At 39.3% G+C, this 15,364-nt stretch overlaps 1 protein-coding gene across 1 annotated transcript in view; it reads right to left on the bottom strand.

Moving 5' to 3' along the window:
- Positions 1-288: 288 nt before the first annotated feature.
- SLC35F1 (solute carrier family 35 member F1) overlaps positions 289-15,364 on the bottom strand; it is a 240,198-nt gene continuing 225,122 nt past the window's right edge. Inside the window, exon 8 of the mRNA XM_027634083.1 lies at positions 289-4,376. Coding sequence (XP_027489884.1) covers positions 4,152-4,376 — 225 coding nt within the window. The 3' untranslated portion in view covers positions 289-4,151. The remainder of the gene's footprint in view (positions 4,377-15,364) is intronic.

Raw genomic sequence — 15,364 nt, 5'->3', positions numbered from 1 at the left:
ATCAGAATACCTGAGCTAGTCATAGGTGAATAGCAAGTTAAGACAGACCATGTGCAAGGAGTCCCCTTATCCTTCTGGATCAGCACTACTGGGCCAGGCAAGATACCTAAGGACACCCAGTGGCATCTGTTCTTAGACACCTAGGAAGGAGTTGCAGATAACCACCTCACAAGGGGAGGAAGTCCTCAGTACAGTGAAAAATGATGTCCTGCAGCCAAGATACACTCTTCTGAAAAATCATTTTAGGTAAAGACAGCAGAACGGAAACAGGCAAGAAACCAATGACCGCGCTTTCATAAAGCATTTATTTTTTTATTTGAAAACATTATTACAGGCATTACATTGCCACAGCCAGTCCATATAGGTGCATGCAAATATCAAAATGGAGAAAGGTTTGTTCAGCTTTTCAATGCAGGATTTGGGGTTGGGATTTTGTTTGCCTGGTTTTGGTTTTGGTTCATACTTCCATCTGCAGTGTCAAGATTAGTGTGCTTTATTATGGCATTTAACAATAAAATCCTACCCATGGGGTAAAATTTTTATTTGTAGCTAGCTCAGGAATACTAAATGGTTTAAAAAAAAAGGAAAGAAAATGATACTACACGCTTGTCAAAATGTTAATAGCACAAGTTAGCAATCTCTACACTATACATTGAAACTTCTTCTTATGACACAGTGGTGCAAAATTTTCAATTGCTTGGTCTATTGTTGTGTGTTTTTAAACTTTATAGCTGGAACAAAGACAAGGTCTGTTTCCCAGTGAAGGTTTTCATCCAGTAGCAGAAAATTACATCAGTCTTACTAAGGGCTGCCCAGAGCCAGCACTATAACAGAGGTTCAGTTTGTTCAGGCAAGGAGCTACAAAGAGCTAGAGACGTCCTACGCAACACGGAGAGTAGCTGCCGGTTAGATAGCTGAGCCTTTGCTGGTGTGTACTGAGGTCTCCCACTGCAGAGAACGAGCAGGCAGAAGTAACGTCTTCCTTCACAAGACCCCAGTTTTTCAGTCAACATAGTTACTTGTAAAGCTATACTACTGTTTTCCTTTGAGGTCCATCCAGCACTAACATACCAGTGCTAATCTGAGTATCCGCCTTGTTTATCAGGAAACTCAGGCAGCCCCACTTTGCACATCAAACTCCTGAGCAAGTAGCACAGGGGATGGTGGCTGGTCACAGAGTCACACTGAGACATTCTTGACTTATTCCCGTACAACAGAGCCTTTTAAAAGAGCCTACTAAAATCGCTTCAGGTGACACCTCTCAGCCACCCGGGGATTGCAAACCCTTGTAAAGAAAAACTCCCAGCCCAGTGACTTGGCTGGGCGATGCCTCCTGCCCAGCTGTTTCAGAAAAGACTCTAACAAACATCTACAAGTTAGTGTAAAAAAAATGAGGAGGGGGAAGCCGAAGGACTACAAACATTTGGCTTAAAAATAAATACTAATACCAAAATTAATCAAAATAGTTATGCAAAAGGAAGGAACTGTAAACATGAAACACACATACACACAATCCTCAAGGTTCTCAGACCAACACAGGGACTAACGTTCAGAGAAAGGTATTTAATTGGTACAAAAGGTAGCAAAAAAGACTGAGATGACAGGTGCCCACCAGTGCGCCTCCAGGTACCTGAGGGAGCTGTGGTGGTTGTAATCAGAGCCCCTGCTCCTGGGCAATGTATGAAATCCACCTCAAGTCGAAGCTCTCACAGGGCTTGACCCAAGTATCTTACCCTGAAGTATCAGGTAATCTCTCTTGTGTGATTTTTTTTTTTTTTTTTTTAAATTTAGACTTTCCTTAATATCCCCAGAATATGGACTCCGTTTTCCTGTGGGGATCTGGTTCTGTTTTGTTGTTTAGGCATGTTTTTGTTCTAATGGTTTAAGAAAAAAAGTTTGGAAACATGAGTGCTAAAAAGATTAAATAAACAGAAGGCAGGGAAAAAAAAATCATATATTTGTTAGTTTAGTACCAAGCCATCTTAACCAAAGCTTTTGGGATGGCTTTGGGCATGATTTGGCAATACTGCAGAACCTTCCCTCAGGTGCATCAGGATCATGGCAGACAGCCTAAACACAGCAGGAAAGAAATCACTTCTTCTCCACAGCAAGAGTAAGATACAACATACTTCTGCTGTTCAACAGCATTTTGGCATTTGCCGCTTCCTGTATATTATGCATATATACACTTCTCCCAGTCTGCTTCAGGGAAGTTCCTTCTATATTAAAGCAGAACAGGTCTATAAAAGATCAATGTTACCTCAGCAGAAATTCATCCTGCTTGGTTGAACTGTGTGACCTTTCTAATCTCCAGAGTACAGATTGATTTTTTTCTTCTTTTTTTAAAATAGAAATAGGTAAGCTGTATTTTTCAAATATGAAGGCCTACATTTTCACTTGAGACAGTCTTTTTCAGCAGAATAACATTCAAATCAAATTCACCTTCTATGCCCACAAGCAAAATATTCATCAACTGTGCCATAAACTCCATTCTCAAATACAATGAATGTATACACGCATTTACAGCACTATTATGTTCTTCTTAACTCCCTCCTGAAGATCCTGAAGCATTTTAAAATAACTTGGTCCCATGGCACCCCTGTGAGGTAGGTAAAATATCATTATTCCCGTATATACAGATTGGGAAACTCAGCCACACAGAAGGTAAGTCATGCCCCAAGGATCATGTAAAGATGTGGCAGATCTGTGAATAAAACCAAGCTCTCCTAGATGCCTCACCTATCTGTTAGACATAAGATCATCCCTTCTTCCTTAATTTTAAATTAAAAATAGATTAAGGATATCGAAATAATGATTCCCTTTTATTTGGCTCTCAGAAGAGCAAACATACAGGCAAAGATGGATTTTTGATGGTGGTGACTAAGATTTCCCCAGTTCTGATAAGGCTCCTGAGGCAGAAGTACAGTTGTGTACAGAAGCATGGAGCACACCCTTACTGTTTTCACATGTCCCCAGGAATGTAAGAAAACTGCTGAATTCTTCTGCTCATCTCATAGTTAATAAAAGTAGGTGGCTGCACCCTGCCGGTATGAATGCCTTGGCACTACTGCAGCAACACCAGCAGATGGTCCAGTTTTTCTGCTCATGAGTTTCTCACTTAATCTTCCTGATTTTTACAATTTGTGGGTTTTGGTAAAAAACTGACACATTTCTAAATAGCTGTCATTAGAATAATGAACCGTAGGAGACTAAGCAAACTGGAACAGCAGAAGGCGCCCTCAATGCACTGAGTATCTAAAATAAGTGCCCTGATCCACGCGATATGTCATCTTACCATGGAGAGGTACAATACATAGGAAACTAGAAAATGTGTTTTTCTTTTTACAGATTAAAATTTAAAAAGTAAGAAATCTTTGTTAAGTAATGACTGCAGAGAAACTAACTCCCTGTTAGTTTCTAACTAACCTGATGCAGAACCTCAACCACTAGGAAATCTGCCATGGATCATAGAGAGGTCAATGCTTGAGTACTTCACTTCTGCAAATATAGAAAGGCTAAAATGCTTGCCTTATACCTATTCCTAGAATAGAGACGGATATTTTAAGTTGTCCCTTCTCCGGATTCATGGAACAGATTACCTAGAAAGGGCAACTAGACAGATAGCACAGATGAACTCATTGTATTTTCCTCACCAAATCCAAGGTGCTAGCAAAAATGTGTCAGGCTGCTGCTATCACGATTAAGCCATCTGTTTTGTGCAAACAAACAAATCTTAGAGAGAAAATAACAGTGACCGCACAAAGTGTATTTGCTGTAAAAAGGCATTTTTTTCCACAACTGGTGTGGCTTAGGCATAATATCGCTCAGTGAGTGCAGAAACACCCTTTTATGAATTTCTTTTTGTAATTTAATCTTATATATTGAATATCTTTCACAGGTAGGTTGACATTAACTGATTCATACACAGCAGTTTGTATTGCAAACATGCTGCTCATATCATAAACGAGGGATGGCATCTCCTTGCAATGAACACCCTGTAACAATTAATTTGTGTTTTTATGAGCTTTCATTATTTGCTACCTTGCAGCTCACCAGTGTAACTGCACCTGGTAAATACCTTTCTCTATGTACAATACAGAGATAATGGATATACGAGCTCCACTGTCAGTAGGTGATCAACAGCCCTGGGTTTAAGCAACTCTAACGTGAGGCTCCTCTTCTGTCTCCTGCCCCAGGCTGGTGTATGTCACCGAAGGCTCCAGCTGGCCAGTGGCTGGCAGGTCTACAACAGGTCCTGAAGGGTTTCGAAACTGCTTGTACACCCGAGGATCCTGGGCTACGTAGGTGGACGTGGAGGAGTAGAGCATCAGCCCAACAAGGATAGTGAAGAATGACAACAAGTAAAGTCCTGAAAACTAAGTAGAAATAAGAGTACAGTCATTACACACAGCACCAGTCACCCTGTGTTCATCAAGATGCACAGATGGGGTAGGTACAGATCCTTGTTTTGGCATGCACTGCACACAACATCCCTATCACTTCGATGTTGACTTTTTATGGGAATGACTCTTTGAAAGTTGATTTAACCCATCAATTCCCCTGTCCTCCATAACCAAGAGCTAATCGGTGCCTTCCTGTGGGCCAGGCATATTAAGTCCCAGGTGGGACTTGGGAAAGCTGGGTTATGGTCACAGATCCAAAACTGATTTTGCTGTGCTTTTAGACAAACCAATTACTTCTCTTAGTCCAAGTTTCTCTAGCTCCAGTGTTGAGGTACCATCATCTAAAAATGTCTGACAGGTAGTGGACAAATCTGATGTTAATTACAGCAAAACCATAAGTCTGTGAAGTACAACATGCTGTTGGTAATATAAAAATATCATCAAATAAACATTTCAATAAGCATTTAAAACATATATACACTTAAAATATATTTTAATGAAGGTACTTTAAAAGCTTGCCTGCAGCTTCTCTTGCTTGTGAATAGAAAGTACATGCTAGAAAATGTAATGTGAGTTTGGACAGGATGAACTTCTGCTGTGAAACATGCTCTGGGTCGACACCATGAGGTTTGAAAGCACGTATGGAGGGCAGTTAACTGAAAGCTCAAGTACACGTATTTTGGCACAGCTTCACTAGATCAGAGGTCAGACTGAATTTTCAGACATATGCAGACTTGTGTCTGGACTAAAAATACAACACAAAGAACCTTTTTGGCAATCTGTTAGTCCTTGCAGATAAAACTAAAGGCAAAGGCAGGGTTTCAAAAGCAAAGACCCTTGGATATTAGCTTCAGATACTGTGTTCTTGCTACAAGGGGCACAAAAATGGCTTTAAGCCCATATGACTTGTCTCCTGATCCTAGACTACAAGTTATTTCTTCACGCATGCTGTGTAGGAGAAACCATGAATGACAAATTGCATAGACAGCTTGTTGGGGATATAACTGATTTGTATTCAGTGAGACTTTCAGAAGTGCCTGTATTCTGCAATTTTTAGGAATCTGTACTTGAGCACTATGAACTAGCTGCAACCTATTACTAGCTTCTCCATGAGGTACTTGACTAGTTTACAGGAAGGTGTCTGCAAATCTGTTTTTCAGTCATGACTGACTCTGCCTTGATGGATGCTCCATTTGTTTCCTCTGGATCCCTTCACCATGGCACAAAATGAATAGACCGAACTATATTACTTGAAAGTTTTTGAGCAATTCTGTTTTTTATACTTAAAGAAATCATCATTGTGGAGAAAACAAATTTTACTTAAGCTGGCTCTGTAGTGATGTTAATTTGTTACCATTTCATAATCCTACAAAACCTCCATCCAACTTCCTGCCTGAGGAAGCATTTGGCCTTTTTACAGAATCCTCAGTATCTTTGAAAGCTTTGGACATGTAACCTATGCTTCCCACATCCAGTGTGCGTGTTTCAGAGGGAAAGCAACAAAATGGGGAAAGCTTAAACATGTAAGAAGGATTAGAGGGTAGAAACAGTTCTGCTTTTCATCGGCTATTAATTGGTTTTTTTTGCAGGTATGTCACCAGGTCCTCATGTATTGTGTGGCAGTAAATTTGATGAAGCCATCCAGCTGTCCCACCAGTCACAAAGACAGTGTTGAGCCTCACCCTGCATCTGTTGACGGATTCCTGCCATCTGACACAGGTCTGATAGAACTGTTTAGGCTTAGATCTCCCCCAGGTGGCAATCAAACCCAAGTCCATAATTTCAAAGCAGCTTCCAGTTCATTTCTCCCTTCCATTTATAGTTCAGTTTTTCTGTCTGCACTTTCTTCCTCTCTTTCACCTTGCATTTAAACTTGAGCATCACTTGGCAACAGTGAGGTTGGCTAAGCTCAAGCAAAACTCAGGAGCCAAATGCATTCAATTTCCCATCCCTAGTTTCCCACTATCCCTCATTCCCACCTTATGCTTGAATTTCTCACCCTAGACAGCCAGTTGGCTTGCTCTACTGCATAGCCAGAGCGCCAGCCAGATTTGTGATTGTCTCGTGTCCTGTTGTGAGGAATCTGTGGGGCTTCCAGCAGCTAAATGTGCTCTTTTTCTTGCTCTAGGAGCTGCCCAGACAAAATCAATTCACTTTCACTTTGGTTCGTCACTCCAGCTCTACCATATCCCCCTCCTCCTGACCATCCCTCTCATTCCTCTCTCAGGGGCTTCCTGCCAGCAGGGTCTTTTGCCATCCTAGTGTCCTCCCTCATGGCAGATCTCCAGCCTGGGAGAAAGGGTTTGGACATAGCTTGGGGAAATCTGAACAAAGGTCTGTGAATCATTTGTCTTTGGTATCTGTGCACAGCTAGTCCAAAAAAGACCTGGATCCTGACAGCACTATGACAGTTCCATCTTTATCTTCCTTAGAAACAAGGTTCAGGTTGAATTGCTTTCTGCAGCATCTCTCTGCCACATTGAAGTAGAAGGGTAGTTAGCAAGGTTAATATAGGAACATATGCTGCAGGTATATGAGAAATCTCTGGTTTTTGTCAATACCCCGTCAGACTGATTCAAAACCCTTTGAAATCAATGGGCATTTTCCTCCTATTAAAACAGCAGTGACTCCACTAGTGTGATGGAAAGATGCAGACAGAATTTTCCAAATACAAAATCTGTTGTAAGGAACGCACTGTACTGCGTTCCTCAGACTCTAGCTGAAATACTTGTATTTTATTGAAGATAGGATTTCCAGGCACACTGTACTGCTGTCTACATGTAGGTTTTGGAGGGTTTTTTTATCTTGACCTGCAAAACTCATCCACTGAGATTCACTATTAAGAGACAGAAAAAAGAAACACATTCAAAAACAGTAAAAGAGCTATTCCTAAAAAATGAAGTGAGGGAAGATCACTTTTCATTGCTACTCTCTACACAACTGCAGGCTCTCAGGAAGTGTACAATTCTTCTCTCCACTTGAGAATACTGTCCTTCATTTTTCTGACTTATCTCTTACTTTCTACAGAAATGCATATCCGCTAAGAAAAAATATTTTTAAAATATCCAGATTGGTATGTCTCTCCAAGTCCTTCTTTCTTCCATACTAAACAGGATAACTGTAAGCTATTCAAAGAGTAACATGATCAGAAACTGTTTAGCTCAGATTAGCTAATGAGTGTCACACACACTAGAGTAAACAACATAAAAACCAACTCATGTTTCTATATCATTAAATAGTTTCACTACAGATTTTGCATCTACACATATAGGTACATATGTACATAAACTTGCTTATCATGAAGCTTATTGAGAGACCAGATGACTTTGTCATTAGTTCAATGATCTAACACTCTTGAGTCCTGGGTATGACTTTTAACCTGTGAATTTCTTTCGTGAATCACAATGACTTTAGAGGACTCTCAGTTTCTTACCTATTTAAAAGAGATAATAACACTTGGTTACTGAATAAAGATGAGTTTACAGAATAAAAATGGGAAATAGGGATATCATCCTCTGAGGAGAAGGCAAAGATCTCATTTGCAAAGTGCCTTACTTACAACATTTCAGATTTCATCACTAATGTGAAAAGCATCTGCCAAAGTTTACTGAGTAGTCAAATGAAACAGTTAAATCAGCCCTACAGCTCTCACAATGTCTGCTCTGCTCTGATATCTGGGTGTCTATAACTGCTTTCACAACCACTAGTATTCAATATGGATCACTTAATGATATTTACAAACATTAAAAATTTAGGAAAACGCAAAAACATGCCTTTTCTAGATACTATTAGCACCTGTGGTGAAAATTTCTTACACTAAACTACCATTAACTATCAGCATGTAAGAGGCACATTTTAGGTGCCTGTCAATTTGCAGATAAACATACAAAGCAAAACCTAGACAAATGCATCACGATAACATGTCTAACAAGATTTGCTCAGTCTATCAAAACAAGCACTGATTCTGGGTGAGTGAATGTTTTTGGTGTTTATCTAAGAGATGTTCCTTAGGGACCCAGTACCTGAATGCATTTGCCAAGTCAGGCTTAGTAGAAGAGCTAATGGCACCTGATGGTTTAGTTGCAGGAATAGGGGTCTTGCTCCTCACTCCAGCATGCGCTACTGCAAAACCCCACCAGAAAACCAGTACGGTTCAGCTGACCACGGAAAATATACGGTGGAATCACTCTAACTTTCTGTTATCCATGCGGAAATTCTTCGACATTAGAAAAGAACCCAGACATACCTGCAGTGCTACATACAAGTGTGGATGAAGTTTACAAAACAAAATGTAGCTTATATACAGTATTTTTGTTGTAAGTGAATCAAAATTACACATTTTGGGAGTAAGTCAAGCATCACAAGATTCCTAAAATAAAGCAGATGAACATAAAGGTAGCAGCTGAAAACTTAGGATCCTTAAAAATCCATAACGAACTGTTAAAACTTTCAAAATTTATTCCCTACTGGTTTTTATCTTTTTCTTCTTATTATCTCTCCATGTGAAATCAGTCTTTCATACATCCTTAAATCATTAGGGGTAAAACACTTTTTCCCCTTTAAGACTCTAATGCTTTAAAGTAACTGACTTAGAAAGGTGGGTGCAAAAGAAATTTGTTGATGGGGAAGCAAGAGTGCATCTGATTTCATTATCTTGAATAGTGATTAGACAGTAACAGTAGAAGAAAAAATAGAAAGAAAAATGGTTTAAAAGGCAGTAAATTTCTGCCTGGGTCTGGAGAAAGCGAGTCATTCTTCAGTGTACAGATCATGAATTTAGAAGGGAAAGCCTGAAGAAAGGGCATGGAAGAATCACTGTATCACACCTAGGAAATACTATGCTGACTGACTGACTGACTCCTGACAAGGGAAGCCACAGACAAGTATTTATGACTGTCACAGATGTCCACGTCCATGTTACCACTGACACTGGGGCAAAACAATATCCAAAGTGACAAAACAAGACAGACGCAAAGCCTACACAGACAAAGAAACTCAATTTGATAATTTTGGTTTTTCGCTCAGCCATCATGATAGTGATCGTGACCATTATTACAACGCTTATGAAAATCCAAATTCTCTTTAACTCAGTCCATTGAACTGGAAAGAGTTGCAGGAGCAGACTATTGGAGCTGCAGCACTCCAGTTCCATTTGTATTTCAAAACAGCAGCCACAGACTGAATCTCTTGGTAGATAATATGAATCCCAGTTCCTAGCCTATGGCAACCCAACTCTGCTTTTTATGACTTTAAAAGGATTTTTTTTCATAGTACTAACTGAAAATTTATAATTGTCATGTTTCATATGTTCAGTGACGAAGTATGAAATGGAATAACTACCTTTTTCTCTACCTTGTCTGGGAATTCTCCACATTTTGACAAAAATGCATAAAGAAATCAGGTCTATTAACTCAAGTTTTAAATCTCAGAGAAAAGTGATCTCCTTAGAATCCCATTGATGAAGAAAGGGAAAAATGTACACATGAGGTGGAATTCATGAAGTCCCCTATTTCTGTTGACACCCTTCATGCTCTCCAGACAGGCAGTTCCCTCCACCATCTTATTCCCCTCGGTAGGTCTGTGCAGTGCAATGAGCTTCTTTGTTTTCCAGACTAATTCAGTTTGTAGCATATGCTGCACAGCCCATCAAAGTTAAGGCCAATAGGGGTTCCTTCGCTGACTTACGGCTTTTTCCCCTGGGTAATTTCACACATGAATACCTGAGCAGGCTGAGCGAAGGGACTTAAAATCAAATTTCTCTCATTATCTTTTATATAGCAAACAGACGTTTCCACTTGGTTTGATAAATCGATCAAGAGGCTGAGCTTCTTTCCATAGTTTTCTATTTTTACTCCCAATATAGCAAATGAAGTTCACTGTGACCAAGTGCAGAAGTTGTGCTGTGGGATGCACACACTCTCCAGCCACCAGCAGCACCAGAATGGTTGAGAGCTCTGAGAGCTGTGAATTCACACAGCGCTTTCACTTGCATAGCTGTATATTACATCCTGTTACTTTATTAATAGGAATGGGAGCCAGCATCCTAGTCATAGCTCATAGTGCTCTCTGATGATTCCCTCCAATCAGACCCGTGAGGATCTGACCTAGTCTGTCTTACATCGGGACTGCGACTCAAACTATCGCTGACTATTTTTGTTCCAGCCTATGAGTAAGATGTCCATTTGGGAATCAGGGTTTGACCTGCTCTTTGTGAAGAGAGTGATCTGCTGGTTCAGTCTCAACTTCTGCTGTCTACCTTCAGGGGTGAGAGATAAAGACCTGACTGTTGACTGATCACTGATACTAGCTGGAAGTTATGGGCAGAGTATTTCTCAGGAGTACATATCTTTTCAAACATACTATAGTACTAAGCTCTAGGCAGCTGATGATACATCTTTTTCATCAACAGAAATTGGAGCAACCACCAACAGTGAAACACCATATTTTGTAACCTCAAATGACCCCACACACTAGAAGGGCTGCTGTGAGTTTTCCAGACTGTATTTGAACAGATAAAACTAATCCACCTGAACCTATATATGTCCTGCCAGATCTCTGAAATTTTTAATCTGGAGATCTCCAAAGAGACCCAAACCACTGACATACAGTTTAGCATTCCTTCTCAGCTCATCAACTGCTGAAGCTGGAATGCCTGAGTAGAAGTGTTGGTTCTCTTTCTGAGAAGGGTACCGAGGGATGCTGGACAGCTTCAGTAATGATGATAACTTCTGGGCAGCAAGTCAGTCCACTACCAGCAGGATTGCATTATCTTCACACTTTAATTACCTCCAGCTATTTCTAAGGCAAACCATGAGGATGCAGTCTAAAGTGGTGACTTACAGTCCTATCCTGCCCCCTGAAATCAGCTGGGATGCAAAATGAAATGTGTAGCTAGTTCTTCCACATCTTTGATCATCACTAGATGAAGGAGGCTTGACTTATAGGCATGTCTCAACACATCACTGTCGCTCATGCCAGCCAGAACCCAAAGCAAGAAGTGTCTGGCTTGCCTGAACACCAGTGAAAACCTGACACTGGTCTCACTGCCATTTGGTGAAAACAGAGAAGTCAAAGGAAGCATTTCCTGTCATTTCATGCATGGCAGAAAGGCCATACTCCTCATTTCCTGATGCCTGATTGCACCCTCAATATGAAATAACTCAGATGAAATACTACCCATTACTATTGCTTATACTGAATTGCAAATGTTGCATGGAAACCATGATGTGAAGGAATTATGTGACATATTTTCTGTATTTTCCAGTTGATTCTCAAAGATCCTGTTCTACTGCTTGAACGTTTTACTATACGAAAAACCTAATGATCAATGATTTCAGTCATACAGCATCACTCTCTTCTCCAGTTCTTGCATGGTATTTGCTGGTGGGCACAGTTTAACTGGTAAGACAGTGGTGAGTGGGAAAGTCCTAAGTTTTCTTACCTCTTAGATACTGAGGTTACCTACAGGGGAGAAAAATGAGGAGGGGTTACTGGAAAACTCACTACAAATTCTGTTAAAATTTGGGAAACAATGGATTTCCTGGAATTCATTGGTGGAATAAAACAAACATAGAAAACTGATAGCATTTTCAGAGAAATCTCTGAGGCTGACATATGCAGCTCTAAGGCAAATATTGTTTTTGCACAAATCTGCATGATTTCATGCTTCTCAAATGGTATAATTATTAAAAAATAATAATAGGCTGTCCTTTCTGAATACATGCCTTTTAGGGCAAAATGTTTGTGTGAAATGGCTTCTCTTTCTTTCCTGAGTGCCAGGGAGATGGGAATACTGCTTTCTCTTCTGTTTCCCTTTGTCACCTCTGATAGCAGACGAGGAGAAAAAAACGAGCCTGTGTTCAGTACCCCTGCAGTACCAGCAGTCTGTCTAATTAAAAAGTGCAAGGTAGAATGAGTCCTGCAATCTGTTTTAATCTTATCTGTGTAGGAAAGAGATTTTTATGTGACGTTAAAACATTTATATTACATTACTCTAATTTTGTGTGAGCATCCTTACTGTGGGATAAGAGGGCTTCATTTCTAGTTACTTTATATCAATCACTTGGCAAGACAGTGGTAAAGCACTTGTCCTTTAAATGTCCTTAATATAAAAAAGAGAAGCACAACAGAAAAGTTTACAAAATCAATTTCGCCTCCCCACTTTTACCTTTCCAAATTCTTTGTTGGTTTGCCCTATCAGCTTCCAGTTGCCATGTGTCTTTTTGCTTTTGTGATAAGTATTTAATATAGTAGCAGCTGTCTGCTGTACTTGATTCTGTATTACTGTATATAAGGCTAATTGTGTTCAGTGTGTTCAAAACCCAGGTTACTCTGTCAAGGCTATGGAGCTCATAAGAGAAAAAGCTCTGTTTGGCCCTCTTGAGCTGACCAAAAAATTCTGTTGCTACTGCTAGCAAAGTGCTATCCTGAGGTGGTAAGTTGTCCTGTCCTACGGCATTAGCACTTCTCCATCAATACCAGAAATACCTAGACAGACTCATTTAGAAACAACTTTGTCACAACCTTGCTCAAATTCTTCCCATCTGTTGCTACAGACACTACATTGCACTCTGTGCTTCACAGCATTTCTCAATGTCAGCCAGTTCTTGTCAACTGATTGTTTTAATTCTTCTTCCTACTGAAGCACTGAAGGTGCCAAATCTATTCCTACAGTCACTATACAAGACTGGTCTTCAGATCAACTCTTTGGGACCTCCATCAGTTATTTCTCTCTCAGCACTCTGCCTTGCCTTTGATCCTCATTAGCCAGTTTCTCACCTAGTTTCCAATCTTTACAGCATTAATCCTGTCCTCTAGTTTAACGGATAATTTTTTATGCTGCACTGTTCAAAAGCCTTACAGATTAGATCTACCATTTGACTTTTGTCTACAAAATTTTGTTAAATTATCAGACAGACATCACATTTAGACTGGATTATTTTTCTTTTGCGAACCAAGCTGCATTTTATCCAATTTTCCATTTACCTCCATGTCCCTAATTATTCCTCCTGGTGTCTACTTCTGCTTTTAGTTTATTGCCTACTTCATATAAAATTATTCCAACTGTCTATATTCATAAGCTTTGAAGTATTCAGACTATTGTGTTCTGTTTCTACCTCTGATCTAGTAATTTCCATTTCTATTAAACATTGTGTATTGTCTTCATATTTAACTCTCATCCTTACTGAAAATGACAGAAGGTCCCACTCTTGTTTTGGCACCAAGTTAGAGGTTGTTTAATTTTGGCTTCCACTGTCTTTGCATATTGAAACTATTTCTTCTCTTCATATACAAGAAGAACTTTTTGCTGTTTGTTTCACTTTCTTCTTCATTGCCAAGCTTGGTTAATCTTTTACAGTAATTCAACTTTACGCCATTTCTTTTTCACCTGCACAGTATTACCTTTCTTTGGTGATTATTTTTATTCCTTGTTTTCTCTCTATTTATTTCTAACAATCTTTTAAATGGTTTGTCCAGTTGCATGTGGAGCTCTACCCTACAAGTTGTCCTATTGTCCTTAAGATATAAAATTCAGACTACTTTCAGTAAAAGCTATTCCAAATCTTCTTCAGACCCATTATGAGCCTTTTAAACACTCTTGGTTGCTAAACTTAACACATGTAGGTCGGTGGGAATAATTCCAGAAGTTTACTCCAGCTAATGAAGTTGCTTGTCAGCAGTGCTGATGACAAGCATCTATCCCTTATCGTGGGTTTGAACCCTACTGCTTAGATCGAAGGCATGTAAAAGCAACATCTTCTGACTGATGTTTTGTCTGTCTGTTAATCCACTCCTCCATTTTGGTAGGAAATAGAAGCTCATGTGGATGCTTTAACCCTGTATGTCTGTAGCATTCATTGATTTGGCTGGTTAAGACACACAACTGGAGTAAGGACTTCAATCCAGTCAGTTAACCAAAACAGATTTTATAAACCACGTGGACAGCAGACATAGTTCTTAGCACACTTCCTAAATATTTTACCTTCTTTTCTGGTCACTTCTGGAAATAAAGACACACTCAATTCCATAAGAAATCTCCAAATTTATAATGGAGCTATTGCATTTAACCCTTATCATTTTCTTTCAAAGATGATTCTATCTACATCTCTGAGGAACTTTTAGCCTTTGTGTCCATATGCTAAGGTGGAAATAGAATCCAATTTGAAGAATCACAGTTTGAAAATCTTCACAGTGTTTCAGTTACTTAACCTTTTTTAAGCTTTTGAATGCAGCTGCTGCTTTGCTAATTCATGACTTTTTTTCTTTTGTCTGTCTCCTCTGGGTTGCAAATTATTGCTGAGGTATGTAACTCAACACATTCATTGTACTCCCTTGTCTTCAGAAGTATGATTGTTTTCTTGGGAAATGCTGAGGTTCTCATTTAATTTTCTTTTCCTCCACAAGTATTTATGAAACTTAGCCTCTTGGTCTTTGTGTTCATATTCATTGAGCATCATTTAGAAAAAGTATGTTGTCACAAGCTCTTTTAATAGGATGTCTTTCTGTCCACACTTTTTCTTGTAATAAAGAAAAAGGCAGTTACTTTTTACAATATATTTTGCTTTCTGGAGTTAATTGAATCCATTTTCTTGTTCTTTGATGCTATAAATTTTTATTGCTCTGCTCCCCCAAATTTCCTTTTTCAGCCAATACTCACCAGTATCTTTAAAACTGATATGTTTTTGTTGAAGATTTATCATTCAAGAGTTAATTCTTCCAATAACAGAAGATTTCCCCTAATATGTCTGCACTCTAATACTAGGTAGGAATTATAAGCACCTCACCTTTACCTTCCAGGACTGTACATTTCTTTTCCCAAAACACCATTTATTTTCTTCAGAGTGTAAGAATTAAACTTCATGATGTACTCTGTGGTATATTTAAGAGATCTCTGAACAACTTTTTCCTTATACTGGAACACAAAACTAATTCAAACAAGGTAATGTGAGATGACTGTTACT

Source organism: Corapipo altera, unplaced genomic scaffold, assembly GCF_003945725.1.
Source record: "Corapipo altera isolate COAL_440 unplaced genomic scaffold, ASM394572v1 2b, whole genome shotgun sequence".
Classification (NCBI taxonomy): domain Eukaryota; kingdom Metazoa; phylum Chordata; class Aves; order Passeriformes; family Pipridae; genus Corapipo; species Corapipo altera.
This window is presented reverse-complemented; position numbering and strand designations above follow the sequence as displayed.